Source organism: Orycteropus afer, unplaced genomic scaffold (genome assembly GCF_000298275.1).
Source record: "Orycteropus afer afer isolate SDZICR_OR568_19922 unplaced genomic scaffold, OryAfe1.0 scaffold00093, whole genome shotgun sequence".
Lineage (NCBI taxonomy): Eukaryota > Metazoa > Chordata > Mammalia > Tubulidentata > Orycteropodidae > Orycteropus > Orycteropus afer.
Genome location: NW_006921680.1, coordinates 2,111,897 through 2,126,260, shown reverse-complemented (window position 1 = coordinate 2,126,260; position 14,364 = coordinate 2,111,897). Strand labels below are relative to the sequence as shown.

Here is a 14,364-nt window from a genome sequence, read left to right as displayed (position 1 = left end):
AAAAAAAAAAAAAAAAATGTATTCCCCCACCATTATCATATACTGGGAAATACTTATTTTTCCAGCAACAACAAAAAGAAGGAATCCCCAAGGAAGAAGAAAACAAAACTCATTGCCATCGAGTTGAGTCTGGCTCATAGCGACCCCCATTGGGTTTCTACGGCGGTAAATCTTTCCAGAGGTAGATAGCCCCATCTTCCTTCTGTGCAGCAGCTGGTGGGTTTGAACTGCTGACCTTCTGATTAGCAGCCAAATGCCTTATGCACTATGCTACCAGAGCTCCTTCCAGGAAGAAAAGAGGGGACCTATATAGAACAAATGAAAATAAGCAAAATCATCAGTAGGATTAGGCACCTTTTCTTTCAGAAGAGCTGAGACCAGCAATTAGGAAGATGACAGAGTACCTATGAGTTGATTAAATTAAGTAATGTATATGAAAGTATTTTACACTCATTTGAGAAGCTGAATGTTGTTGCTTTATTAAAAATTGGAAGTGTAACAACATATACTCAATTTTTTTTTATTTTAAAAATATTTTAACTTTCCAGATAATTCCTTTTTCCTTCTTTATGTTTTTCCTGGCACATGTTACAATTTACTTCTCATTATTTAACCTCAAGTTTATTTATGTAATTGCTCTGTATTTAAGCTTTTCCACTCCCCAAAAAATAAAATTCACAAACGTCATAGAATGGTACTGTATTCCCCCCTACTCATACCAGTAAAAATATATCATTTTCATGCCAGTAATAGAAAAACATCAGCATCAATACTGTTTTAATTATTTATGTGTTCTGAGGCAAGGCTCTGGGACCAAAGCTTTTCCAGATTTTCCTTGATTAATTATCTGTGGAGTCCCAAATTATACATTACAGAGGGGCCACAGCACATCAGAAGATAAAGGGATCACCCCAAACGACCACTACTTTTGCTTGAGTGCAGTACACCACTGTTTCATCTGCTAGATGGAGATGAAGTAGCTTTAGTGAAGTCAGCTGTTTCTTTTCCTTTTGATGTGGCATCAAAGGTTGCTTACTGCTATAATCTGAATTTCTGAATAGATTTTCCTTCTATTGGGTCAGCCTTCACAATTGGTTGAAATTGTCCAGAGGCTTATCTGATGCAGCCCAGACAGGGTCCATTGGTAGCTCCACCATTAGCAAATATAATCCTGGACTCCAGTAAAGCACTTAAAGCCAATAAAATGCTGTGTGTGTGTGCGTGCGTGCGTGCGTGCGTGCGTGCACATGTCTGAGCAAGAGACAGAACATACCCATGAGGGTGAAAGTCCTCACGCAACAGAAAGGAAGAACATTAATAACCTGGACAACCATTTACACTTAATGCTCAGATCAGAGCTTATACCCTCATTGAAGCTATTTATAAACATTAGCAAACAAAAGCCTTGCATTGTGTTTAGAGCCTTGCATCAGAGAGCTTAGATGAAGTTGTTCATTATATTATTAATAATTAGTAATAACTTATTAGTAATATTAGTAATACATATATAGTAACATATACATATATGATGTTAGTAAATGTTAGTAACAATTCAGTAGTTCAGTTATCTGAAGATATCTCTAAAACTGGGCATAAGGCTTTATTTAAATGACTATACTTGGGAATCAAAAATACTGTCATAATTTACTATCATAATTTATAGGCATTTTCTTTGCTGCAGACATTATACAAGATTTAGTCACCAGCAGTATTACATATCCTGAAAGCATTTGAAGACATATTTTCCAAGAGCCAGATAATAAAAATACCCCAACAGGAAAAGATTCTTCAGAAGGAAATGCAAGATGATGGCTAAGCCTGGGCATGATAGGGAAAAGGGCCTATGTGTTCAGTCTCCTGACCTGGGTCCCATTCACTCTTTAAACAGCATGATGTCAACAGCATGATTTCAGGCAAATGGCATCACCTTTCTGAGCTTGCTTTCCTCTTCCTCCAAAAAGACTGCTTAGTTTACTCAGAGAGTCATTGAGAGTATCAGATAAAACTGGGTGATGTATCTGAAAACATTTGGAAAAAGTGGAAGTTCTGTATAGTCTAAGACAGAGCTCAGCATGGTGTCTGGTACAATGTAAGATATTAAACATGTTTTGTTAATTGAATTCATATAGAAGTGGAAGTCAGTATTTGGAATGTACCATGTTGAAAATATTTTTTTAAAAAATCATCTTAAGGTTTCATTATAATAATAATAATATGTGCTAACATGGGACAAGATTCTTTTAAATTGCCTTTTTAACATTTAATCCTTTCAGCACTTTATAAGTCCTATTACTATTCACTCTTCATAGTCAAAGAAATTGAGGCTCAGAGGGGTTAAATAACTTTCCTGAATCATACAGTAAATAAACGGTAGCAGAAATTACTTTCTGTTACCTTGATCATAATTGTTCTGGTGGCCCTGATTTTTTCTCCCCCCTAGAACGCTAGCTCCCATCCCATTCTACAGTTTACCTTCCATGGGCTTCCAGCGTATGAAGAGAGAGATTCCGCACCTGTTCAGAAAGTCTTTGAAATCTTTTGAGCCCTCTCCCTCTCATGACACCAGATCATCTCTGGGACTTTGTGTTCTAGGAAGTACTGAGAGGGAGTGCTGAGCACCCTGGCTTCCCACAGCCTGCCGTTGGCCATGTTGTACTATGTGGAACATATCCTTGAGTATCTGGTCTTAGGGTATAACTCCAAAACCAAAGGAAAGTTCACTCTATGGCAAAATCCTGATTTCTGACCATCTCACATCAGCCATAGTGAACTTTAGATTCAGTTTTATAATCATGTTTAATTTTTCAATGAAAGAAACTTATTGGTTCCTTTGCCTTTAAAATCCTTCTCAGTCTAACCTGTTGGAGTGTGGCCCCTGACCTTGCTATTTAGCCTTCCATAAAGCTTGCAGAAATTTTCACTAAGAAGATAGGTGGGGGTGGATAGAAGCAGGGGTAGTATTCAAAATGGCACTGCTTGTTCTCCCTTATCTTTCACCTCAGCATTTCTTTCTCTGACCCTGTCTACCACTGCCCTAGCTCCCAACATCTGTATTTTACAAGAAAACCGTCTCTTCAGGAAAAGAAGGGGCTTGTGTGCTGATTTGCCTTTGAGGCATAGTGGCTAATCAGTGACTAATTCAGAATCGTTTACTTTTTAGCAAAGTGACAACAAAGAACTAGATGATGCCCTGGATCAGCTTTCTGACAGCCTAGGACAAAGACAGCCTGACCCAGATGAGAACAAACCAATGGAGGATAAAGTAAAGGTATAATGGAAACATTTATAAATAAATAAAGGAAAATATAAGGGTTTTATACCATAAAACACCCTGGACTCCACATTAAAAAGGCAACTCTGGCATTGTCTCAAGTTAGGAAACAGTTGAATAACTTAAATCTCATTTTTTTCCTTTTCTTTGCTCAGTGTTGCATTTTTTAATTTTCTCACTGAGGATGTTTATGGCATGAAATCCATAGGCACAAGTCTTACTGATACAACCAGATTAAATATCAGAAAACCACAGCTGTGCTTCTTTGCTCATTTTATTCTCTTCCCACATTAACTTTTCTTGATTGTACCTAGTAGTAAGGATGTCACATGTGCATTTTTTAATTGTACATGTTCTGAGCATGTTATGGGCAGATGCCACTATTTGCTGGATGTTTTCCTTGTAGCTCCTCTTCAGGCCTAACTAAATCTGAGTTATATTCCTACATAAAGAAGGCACTGGACCAGAAGTTCAGCACCATATAGAGATGTGTCTAGAAGGACACAAATAAAATCTATATATTTCATACAGTATTTAATAATCCATTTCAGCTTTGTGGATCAAAGTTGCATCTAGAAACTGTCTGGACCACCAAACTCATGTCCCAAAACAGCATTTCAGAGCACTCTTAGGTCTTGATTCTATCATCATCACAGAAGAATTGATAAGAACTTAACTTACACTCAAAAAATGAAATTAGAATGATGCAGAAAAATAAAATCATTAGTTCCCTGGGGGAGTCACTGAGTCTGTGATGGAGACCAACCATCCAAGGCCCACTCCAAGGAGCTGCTGGGAGGCAGGTGTGGCTTATTCAGCAGTGGAGAGATCACAGTGAGAGTCACCTGTTCACAAGCAGCCCAGCCTGTCCAATCCAAATTACTCCTTGTCCTGGTCCTTTGGGTTTGCTGAGAAATAGTCAAATTTATAAATACTACCTCTGTATATATAAGGAGCTCTGGTAGCATAGTGCCTAAGGCATTTGACTGCTAACCAGAAGGTTGGTGGTTCAAACCCACCAGCCACTTCATGGAAGGAAGATGAAACAATCAACTTTCATAAAGGTTTACCACCTCAGAAACCCAATGGAGGTTGCTATGAGTTGGAATCAACTCGATGGCAGTGGGTTGTTTTTTATTTTTTATTTTTTTAATACCTCTGTATATGCCAAGGTATACAGAATGACCTGATTTTTTTAACTGAAAAGTGAATCTCATATGGGGGAAAAGTATATCTATTTTATACCCTTAGGTTTAATCTCCTAGTATGGTTTCTTAAGATAACTAAAATTAATCATTTATCATTTTTAAATACAGATAGAAACTTCATAGATATAGATTGAAATATAGATGCTTATGAGTTTATTTTTTCTTCAGTTAATAGTCTGTTGAAGCCACTTATTTGTTGTTCTGTTGTTTAAAAAAAATGAAAGCAGACCATATGTTTTGCCTCATGCAAGTACAATAAATGCTGAATGTGTCATTTAGAATGTATTCTCTAGCAGAAAGTGAAAATGAATATTAATTATATCTGTTCATTGTTCATAGGAAAGAGCTAAGGCTGAACATAGAGACAAACTAGGAGAAAGAGATGACACTATCCCACCTGAATACAGACATCTCCTGGATAAGGATGAGGTAAACCAAAGCAAATGGCTATTTAGGGCCACAGGAACTTTGTATCCTAGATTTGGTTCCTACTACAAAGGTTTTTTGTTTGTTTGTTTTACTTTAAACCTCACTTGAAATGAATAGAGGTGCACGTTGACAAAAGCATAAAAATATAACATGGCTGACTACTTTAAATGAATCCCTGGTATTGAAATGCAAGCTGCCTACCATCCTGTTTCATACTTATTTGATCCAGTATCAATTGGTGATCACTATTCTAGGCATTCTAGTATAAACAGAGTTGAATAATACTCATCTGTGAGCAATTCTGAGACACACAGAAGAATTCCTTTACAGCTTATAAAAATGAACGGGAGCTCTGGTAGCATAGTGCCTAAGGCACTTGACTGCTAACCCACCAGCCACTCCTCGGAAGGAAGATGAGGGAATCTACTGCCATAGTGATACTGCCTCAGATACCCAAGGAGGGGTCGCTATGAGTCGGGTCCAACTCAACGGCACATAACAACCACAACAACAACATGGAATTCCAAAGGAAGCAAAGAATCTTTCTTTAGGGAAGGCAGATATGGAGCAATTGTTAAAATAATTAATAAAGCAAATAAGACACCTCCAAGACCTGGGGTTTCTCTTCCTTCTACACCACCACCAGCACTACTAATTGTGAGTGAAGACAGACAAGCAAAATGATATTCCTAATTAGAAGTCCTGATCCTATATCTAAATACACTCTGACAAGAAGTTGCTAGTCTTTTGCCTCTAACTTGCAAGCCAATTTTTCTTAAGTCTAGATAAACCTGGCCTGTCCTCCTTTTTAATTCAGCTCCTACTTGAGTCAATTAGAAGGTAAATAACACTTCCCAGTCCACTTTATCAAATAGGAATAAGGAATTCCAAATTGCATTCCTCTCTACTCTTCCTGTTCTGATTTATTTGGTAAAATGAGTCTCTAGACTAAATAACATGTATAAAAGCAGTGGCGCCATGGTCAGAACGAATTATCCTTGCTTGTAGTGCCTAAGGCATCTGACTTCTAACCAGAAGGCCGACAATTCAAACTCACCAGCCAGTCCTTGAAAGGAAGATTGGGCAATCTACTTCCGTAGACATACTGCCTCAGAAACTCAAGGAGGGGTCATTGTGAGTCGGGATCGACTTGATGGCCATGAGTTTGGTTTTTTGGTTTGGTGTTCAGTATTCCTCAAAATAGCAATTGTGCAACTTGTACAGATTGCTGGAATCCTTCTCGCTTTAATAGCACCACCTGAGTCTGATTTTTGCTTTGGGAAAAATATTCTTTAATGCCTTTGCCTTTGAAGATGGGAAGTCTCTCATGCTTCGTATCTGTACTCCTGACTGAAAATAATCTAATTGTAAAACCCCTAATAGTGTTTGTTTCGGTTACCTAGTGCCGCCCTGACAAGAAAATACAAATGGGATGGCTTGAACAAACAGGAGTTTATTCTTATAATTTGGAGGCTTTAAATCCGAGTTGCAAGTGCCACAATGTAGAGGCTGGGTGAAAGCCCCTTAACCTTGGGCTTTAGCTCTGCCTCCTGCTCCCAGCCCACTGAAGCTGGAGGGTTTTTCTTTACTCAGCTGCTGGCTGCTGAGGCTCACAAGCCCAAAGTGGATAGTTAATAAGGCACAGTCCCAATGTTACCAAACCACACGGCAAGCCATAAATTCAAGTTCATTAAAGGTCCTAAAGTTGGCAGAGCATGGCAGGCTGCTGAACAACAACCTGGCTACGTGCAGGGTTTAAGTGTGCCATAAGCTAGAGACCATTCCCAAAGCTGTTTCTTATACACAGGAAGCAGACCACATCCCTAAAGCAGTTACTCAGCTGCTTGTGGTAGATCCTACCATGGAGTTCATTGCCAATATTATCGTGGGGAATAACTATCACCAGCTGCCCAGCCACTCAACCAGGCCCAACCAAGTTGACATACAACTTTAACCACCACGGTGTTTCTTTTACTTCCAGGACCAGACTGTCTTTTCTTGCATTTTCCATATCACTATCCAAATGTTTGTATGAGTAGTAATTCAGCAAAGCTGGCAAAGTAATAATTAAACAGGGACCCAGGTTTATCAGTTAATTGCAAATCTGTATTCCATTTTATTCAAGTCAAGTCATAGATTCTATAAATACTGTTATTGTTGTTAGGTGCTGTCAAGTCAGCTCTGACTCATAGCAACCCTGTGTACAACAGAATGAAACACTGCCCTGTCCTGTGCCATCCTCACAATCCTTGCTGTGCTTGAACCCATGGCTGCAGCCACTGTATCAGTCCATCTCATTGATGGTCTTCCCCTTTTTTGGTGACCTTCTACTTTACCAAACATCATGCACTTCTCCAGGGATTGGTCCTTTCTGACTACACGATCAAAATAGATGAGATGAAGTCTGTCCATTTTCATTCTAAGGAGCATTCTGGCTATACTTCTTCCAGGATAGATTTGTTCGTTCTTCTGGCAGTCCATGGTATTTTCAGTGTTTTTTTTGCCAACACCACAGTTCAAAGGCATCAGTCCTTCATTGGTCTTCCTTATTCATTGTCCAGCTTCCACATGCATATAAGGCGATTTAAAATATTATGGCTTGGGTTAGGCACACCTTAGTCTTCTAAGGGACGTCTTAAACTTATTAAAGATGTCTTTCTCAACAGATTTGCCTAGTGCAATACAACATGTGATTTCTTGACTGGTGCTTCCATGAGTGTTGATTGTGGATCCAAGTAAAATGAAATCCTTGACAGCTTCAATCATTTCTCCATCTATCATGATGATACTTACTGATCCAGTTGGAGGATTTTTTTTATGTATATATTGAGGTGTAATCCATACTGATGACTATAGTCTTTGATCTTCATCAGTAAGTGCTTCACTTTCAGCAAGCAAGGTTGTGTCATCCACATATTGCAGGTTGCTAACGAATCTTCCTCCAATCCTTATGCTGCGTTCTTCATACAGTCCAGCTTCTCAGATTATTTGCTCAGCATATAGATTGAATGTTGTTGTTTGGTGCCATTGAATCATCTCCGATTCATGGCAACCCTATGCACAACAGAATGAAATATTGCCTGGTCTTGGGGCAGACTCATGATCCTTGCTATACCTGAGCCCATCATTGCAGCCACTGTGTCTATCCATCTCATTGACAGCCTTCCCCTTCTTCATTGACCCTCTACTTTACAAAGCATGATATTTGTCTCCAGGGAATGGTTCCTTCTGACAGCATAACCTAAGTAGGTGAGAAGAAGTCTGGCCATTCTCATTTCCAAGAGCATTCTGGCTTCACTTCTTCCAGGACAGATTTGTTAGTCCTTTTAGCAGACCATAGTACTCTCAGCATTCTTCTCCAATACCACAACTCAAAAGCATCAACTCTTCTTTGGTCTTCCTTACTCATTGTCCAGCCCTCACATGCATAAGAGGCAATTGAAAATACCATGGCTTGGGTTAGGTGTACCTTAGTCTTCAAGGAGACATCTTTGCTCTTCATCACTTGAAAGAGGTATTTTGCAGCAGATTTGCCCAGTGCTATATGTCATATGATATCTTGACTGCTCCTTCCACTGGTGTTGATTATAGAACCAAGTAATATGAAATCCTTGACAACTTCAGTCTTTTCTCCATCTACCATGAAGCTGTTTATTGGACCTGTTGTGAAAATTTTTGTTTTCTTTATATTGAGGGGTAATACATACTGTAGTCTTTAATCTTCATCAGTCAGTGCTTCAAGTCATCCTCACTTTCAGCAAGCAAAGTTCTGTCATTTGCGTATCACAGGTTATTAATGAGTCTTCCTCTAATCCTGATGCCACATTGTTCTTCATATAATCCAGCTTCTTGGATTATTTGCTCAGCATACAAGTTGAATAAGTATGGTGAAAGGAAACAGCCTTGATGCACTCCCTTCTTGATTTTTGAACCATGCAGTATCCCCTTTTTCTGTTCGCACGACAGCCTCCTGATCTACGTACAAATTGAATAACTGTGGTGAAAAGATACAACCCTGAGGCATGCCCTTTCTGATTTTAAACCATTGAATATTCCCTTGTTCTGTTTGAATGACAGCTTCTTGGTTTATATACAGGTTCCTCATGAGCATAATTAAGTGTTCTGGAATTCCCATTCTTTGCAGTGCTACCCATAATTTGTTATGATCCACACATCAAATGCCTTTGCATAGTCAATAAAAAACAGAAAAACATCTCTTGTATTCTTTTCTTTTAGCCAAGATCCATCTGACATCAACAATGATATCCCTCACTTCATGTCCTCATCGGAATCCAGCTTACTTTTCTGGAAGTTCCTTCCCTGTCAGTATACTGCTGCAACCATTTTTGAATTATTTTCAGTAAGATTTTACTTGCATGTGATATTAATGATATTGTTTGATAATGCCCACATTCTGTTGGATCATCTTTCCTTGGAATGGGCACAAATATCTTCCATTCAGTCGGCCAGGTAGCTGTCTTCCAAATTTCCTGCCATAGATGAGTAAAATGACTCCAGACCTGCGTGTGTTTGTTGAAACATCTCAATGGGTATTCCTTCAATTCCTGGAACCTTGTTTTTTGCCAATCCTTCAGTGCAACTTCGACTTCTTCCTTCAGTGCCATTGGTTGTTGAGCATGCGCTATTTCCTGAAATGACTGAATGTCAACCAATTCTTATGTGTATGGTGACTCTGTGTATTCCTTCCATCTTCTTTGATGCTTTCTGCATTGTTTAAATTTTACTCATAGAATCCTTCAAAATTGCAATTCGAGGCTTGAATTTTTTCTTCAGTTCTTTCAGCTTGAGAAATGCTGCCCATGTTTTCCTGTTTTTGTTTTCTAACTCCAGTTCTTCGCACATTTCATTATAATACTTTACTTTGTCTTCTTGAGCTGTCCTTTTAAATATTCTGTTTAGTTCTTTTATTTCAACATTCCCTCCATTTATTTTAGCCTACTCTCTGTTCAAGACCAAGTTTCAGTCTCTTCTGACATCCATTTTGGTCTTTTCTTCCTTTCTTATCTTTTTAATGACCTTTTGCTTTGTTCATGTATGACATTCATGATGTCATCCCACAACTCTTCTGATCTGCATCATTGGTGGTCAGTGTATCAAATCTGTTCTGCAAATGGTCTCTAAATTCAGGTGGGATATAATCAAGGTCATATTTTGGCTCTTGTGGACTTGTTTTAATTCAGCTTCACCTTGAACTTGCATGTGTGCAATTGATGGTCTGTTCCAAAGTGTTAGTTCTTGCCCTTGTTTTAACTGATGATATTGAGATTTTCCATCATTTCTTTCCATAGATGTAGTTGATTTGATTTCTATGTATTCCATCTGGTCAGGGCCACATTTTATGGTCATTGTCTATGTTGTTGATAAAAGGCATTTGCAATGAGTAAATCACTGGTCTTGCAAAATTCTGTCATGCAATCTCCAGCATCATTTCTACACCAAGGCTATATTTTCCAACCACAGATGATTCTTCTTTGTTTCTAACTTTTGCATTCCAAGCACCAATAATTATCAATACATCTTGTATTATATATCAATGCATCTGGTATGTTTGGTCAATTTCAGACTACAGCAGTTGATAAAGATTTTCAATTTCTTCATCTTTGGCTTTAGCAGTTGGTGCATAAATTTGAATGATAGTAGTATTAACTGATCCTCCTTTTAGATGTATGGATATTATCCTATTATTGACAGCATTGTACTTCAGGATAGATCTTGAAACATTCTTTTTGACAATGAATGTGAAACCATTCCTCTTCAATTTGTCATTTCCAGCATAGTAGATCATGTTATTGTCTGATTTAAAATGGCCAGTACCAGTCCATTTCAGCTCAGCTCACTAATGCCTAGGATATCAATCTTTATGTGTTACATTTCATTTCTGGTAACTTCCAATTTTCCTATATTCATACTTTATACGTTCCATGTTCCAATAATTAATGAATGGTTGCAGCTGTTTCTTCCCATTTTGAGTTGTGCCCCATCAGCAAATGAAGGTCCCAATAGCTCTACTCCATCATATCATTAAGGCCAACTCTACCTTGAGGAAACAGCTCTTCCCCAGTTGTATTTCAAGTGTCTTCCAACCTGAGAGACTCATCTTCTGACACTGGATCAGACAGTATTTCACAGCTCTTCATAAAGTTTTCCAGTAATACATTAGACAGTGTTTCACTGCTATTCATAAAAGTTTTCAGTGGCCAGTTCTTTCAAAAGTGAATGGCCCTGTCCTTTCCAGTCTGTCTTAGTCTGGAAGCTCTGAAGAAACCTCTCCACTGTGGGTGACTCTGCTGGTATTTGAAATACCAGTGGCATAGCCGCCAGCCTTTAGCCTCACAGCAACACAAAAGCCACCACAGTATGTATGACAAACTGACAGACAAGTGGTGGATAAATACTGACTACACCTAGGTAAACCTTTACGAAGATCTGTGTTTAACCAGTAGTCTGCCTTGTTTTTAAGGGCAAACCAGGGAAGCCATCCACCAAGGAATCAAAGGTAAATACCATAGCAGCATGTTTTGATTTAAAAAAATTAATTCTACCTATAGCTTTACTTTATATTAAACAAAATAAAATGAATACTTATCCTATGCTTGGTACTGTGTCAAGGTATGCATGTCAGAAAGAAAGAGAGAAAATGTGTTTGATTTGTGTATGTATGTGTGTAATTTGTCTAATTTAATCTTCACTAGAACCTTTTAAGAAAGGCAAGACCATATTCCAGATTAGAAAACTGAGGTTCAGAGAAAACTAAGTAATCTGTATAAAAGCATAAGAAAATAAAATTGTCAGTATTTTCTTTACAATAAATTGTTGTTAGGAAAAGAATGTCATCAAGTTTTTTTTTAATAAACATCTTTGATTTTTAAAGGATGTGGGGAAATGTCTCACATAGCATTTTTACCTTATACTGCTTCATTGATACTTCCATTAATGTTTCAGAAACCTGCAGATGACCAAGATCCCATTGATGCCCTCTCAGGAGATTTTGACAGCTGTCCTTCAAATACAGAAACTTCACAGAAAGCAGCAAAGGTACTATATACATTTTCCTATGGACATCCTTTGTGTGTGTGTGTGTGCGTGTGTAATCTTTAAAAAATGAATAGAGAATTTGAAAATAGAGAAAAGAAAAATTATCTATAATTCCCCTTGTCCCACAAACTACTACTGTTTGGTATATTCCCTTTGTCTTTTTCCATATGTATATGTTTAACATAGTTGTATTTATTCATAGTATATATATAAATACATTAAGAAGCCCTGGTGGTGCAGTGGTTAAGTCCTCTGCTGTTAACCAAAAGGCCAGCAGTTCAATCCTACCAGCTGCTCCATGGGAGAAAGATGGGACAGTCTCTTTCTATAAAGATTACAGCCTTTTAAACCCTATTTAAAAAAAAAACAAAAAACACTGCCATCAAGTCAGATCTGACTCATAGCAACCCCTCCTTGGGTTTCCAAGGCAGTATCACAACAGAAGTAGATTGCCCAGTCTTCTTTCCGAGGAGTGGCTGGTGGGTTTGAACTGCCAGCCTTCTGGTTAGCAGTCAAATGCCTTAGGCAGTACACCACCAGAGCGCCTTTTAAATCCCTGGAGCAGTTCTTCTCTGTCCTGTGGGTCACTATGTATTGGAATAGACTAGACAGCACACACAATGCATAAGTACATCGCTTAATGTTATTTCATAAACGTTTTTCATGTTGCCGTGTAATTGTCATAACTATCATTTTTGATTGCCACACTATGTTGTTGTGCAACAATAATGCTATGCCTTTAATACCATCCTGTGTTCATTTAAAATGAGAGCAGTCCCTAACTACACACATGCATGTGCCATCTGAGGTTTCTTCCCTTTCCTGCTCTCCCCAGCTTGCCGACTGCCCTGCTCTTTGCTCAGGGAGCAGCTCAAGCATCACCTTCCTCAAGAAGACTTCTCTGACTGCTGCTTCCTGGCCAGGCCACTCTGTGTTCTCACAGCACTCTGGATTACCTCTCTTTACACATGTATTCCACCACTAGGCTCCACACTTTATACAGTAGCTTTATCTTTTCCCTGTGTGCTTGTTGTTGTTATGTGCCATCGATCCAACTCATAGTAACCCCTCCTTGGGTTTCTGAGGTAGTATCACTATGGAAGTAGATTGCCCAACCTTCCTTCCATGGAGTGACTGGTGGCTTTGAACTGCCAGCCTCCTGGTTAGCAGTCAAGTGCCTTAGGCACTATGCTACCAGAGCTCCCTGTGTGCTTAGCATTAGCAAAATGCCTAGTATAGATCTGGTGCTCAAAATGTGATTAAAAGTGAATGGAGTAAAAAACTCATGTGTATTTCAACAAGTGTGGGGTACTTCACCTATAAACCATACTCTCTCACAATTCAAATAGAAAGAAAAGTGAGTGCCCTTTATGACCATTTTGAGAATTAATAGTGCAGATCCCAGTTTACTGCTGTTTTGGCTGGTTGTAAGCCGAGCTCCCAGTTACTGCATTATCAGTCCTTCCCTAACTGGGTGCTTTAATTTCTAGTCCAACTCTACATCCTGTTTCTCACTCCTAGAAGCACCCAAATAATCCCTTTTTCATGAATGGACCTTATATGTAACCTGCCCTAGGTCTCTGGTTGTTTCCATTGTCACATTTCTTCTCCATAACACAGAAAACAGTGTCCTGTTTGTACATAAAAGCAGTCCCAATGGAGACAGTCTGTGTTTTGATGAGCAAAATGAAGTCAGGATGAATCATGCATCACAGAAATTGGCAGAAAACATCAATGTGACCCACATAACAACATATTTCCCTCCTCATTTTTATCCATTTTGCCTCCTACCTTAAATACCATTGTTCAAAAATCATGATTGAAACAGCAATAGTTTTCCATTATTTAAATTGGGGATCTCCAGGCTACTAAAAAGAGTGATCTGGATTAATTTGAGTGTAAGCCAGTAGATAGCAATGGCCTTATTACATTTTCTTTACTGTAGGACAAAGGCAAGAAGACAGAATCCAGCACCACAGCACCCAAGAATGGGGATAAATCAAAGGATTCACCAAAGGTAAAACTTTTTAAAAAATGTACAGCCAATTAGATTAGCAGTTACGTCAGGTGGAGCCTATCCTTTTTAAGGTTTAATTTCTTAGTGGAATCTAGTGACGCTAAAAGATTTTATTTATTTATTTATTTGATTTATTTTAATTAATTTATTTATTTTTATTTGGGTGAAGATTTACAGAGCAAATTCACTTTTCATACAGCAGTTCACATATACTTTGTCTCATGTCATTGACTGCAGTTTACCACAATGCAACAGCTCCCCTCCCACTTCCTCCCCATGGTTACCTCTTCCCAGTGACCATCCCTCCGTACCCTCCTGCGCCCTGAGCTGTCTCCCTGTGCATAAGCAGCCCTTCCTTCTCCCATGATTGTTCTCTCTAGGGC

At 38.6% G+C, this 14,364-nt stretch overlaps 1 protein-coding gene across 1 annotated transcript in view; it reads left to right on the top strand.

Moving 5' to 3' along the window:
* Positions 1 to 14,364, top strand: part of CAST (calpastatin) — a 176,855-nt gene that overhangs the window by 157,036 nt on the left and 5,455 nt on the right. The window contains exons 25-28 of the mRNA XM_042781176.1: positions 3,161 to 3,268; positions 4,819 to 4,908; positions 11,872 to 11,964; positions 13,910 to 13,981. Of these exons, the coding sequence (XP_042637110.1) occupies positions 3,161 to 3,268; positions 4,819 to 4,908; positions 11,872 to 11,964; positions 13,910 to 13,981 (363 nt within the window). The remainder of the gene's footprint in view (positions 1 to 3,160; positions 3,269 to 4,818; positions 4,909 to 11,871; positions 11,965 to 13,909; positions 13,982 to 14,364) is intronic.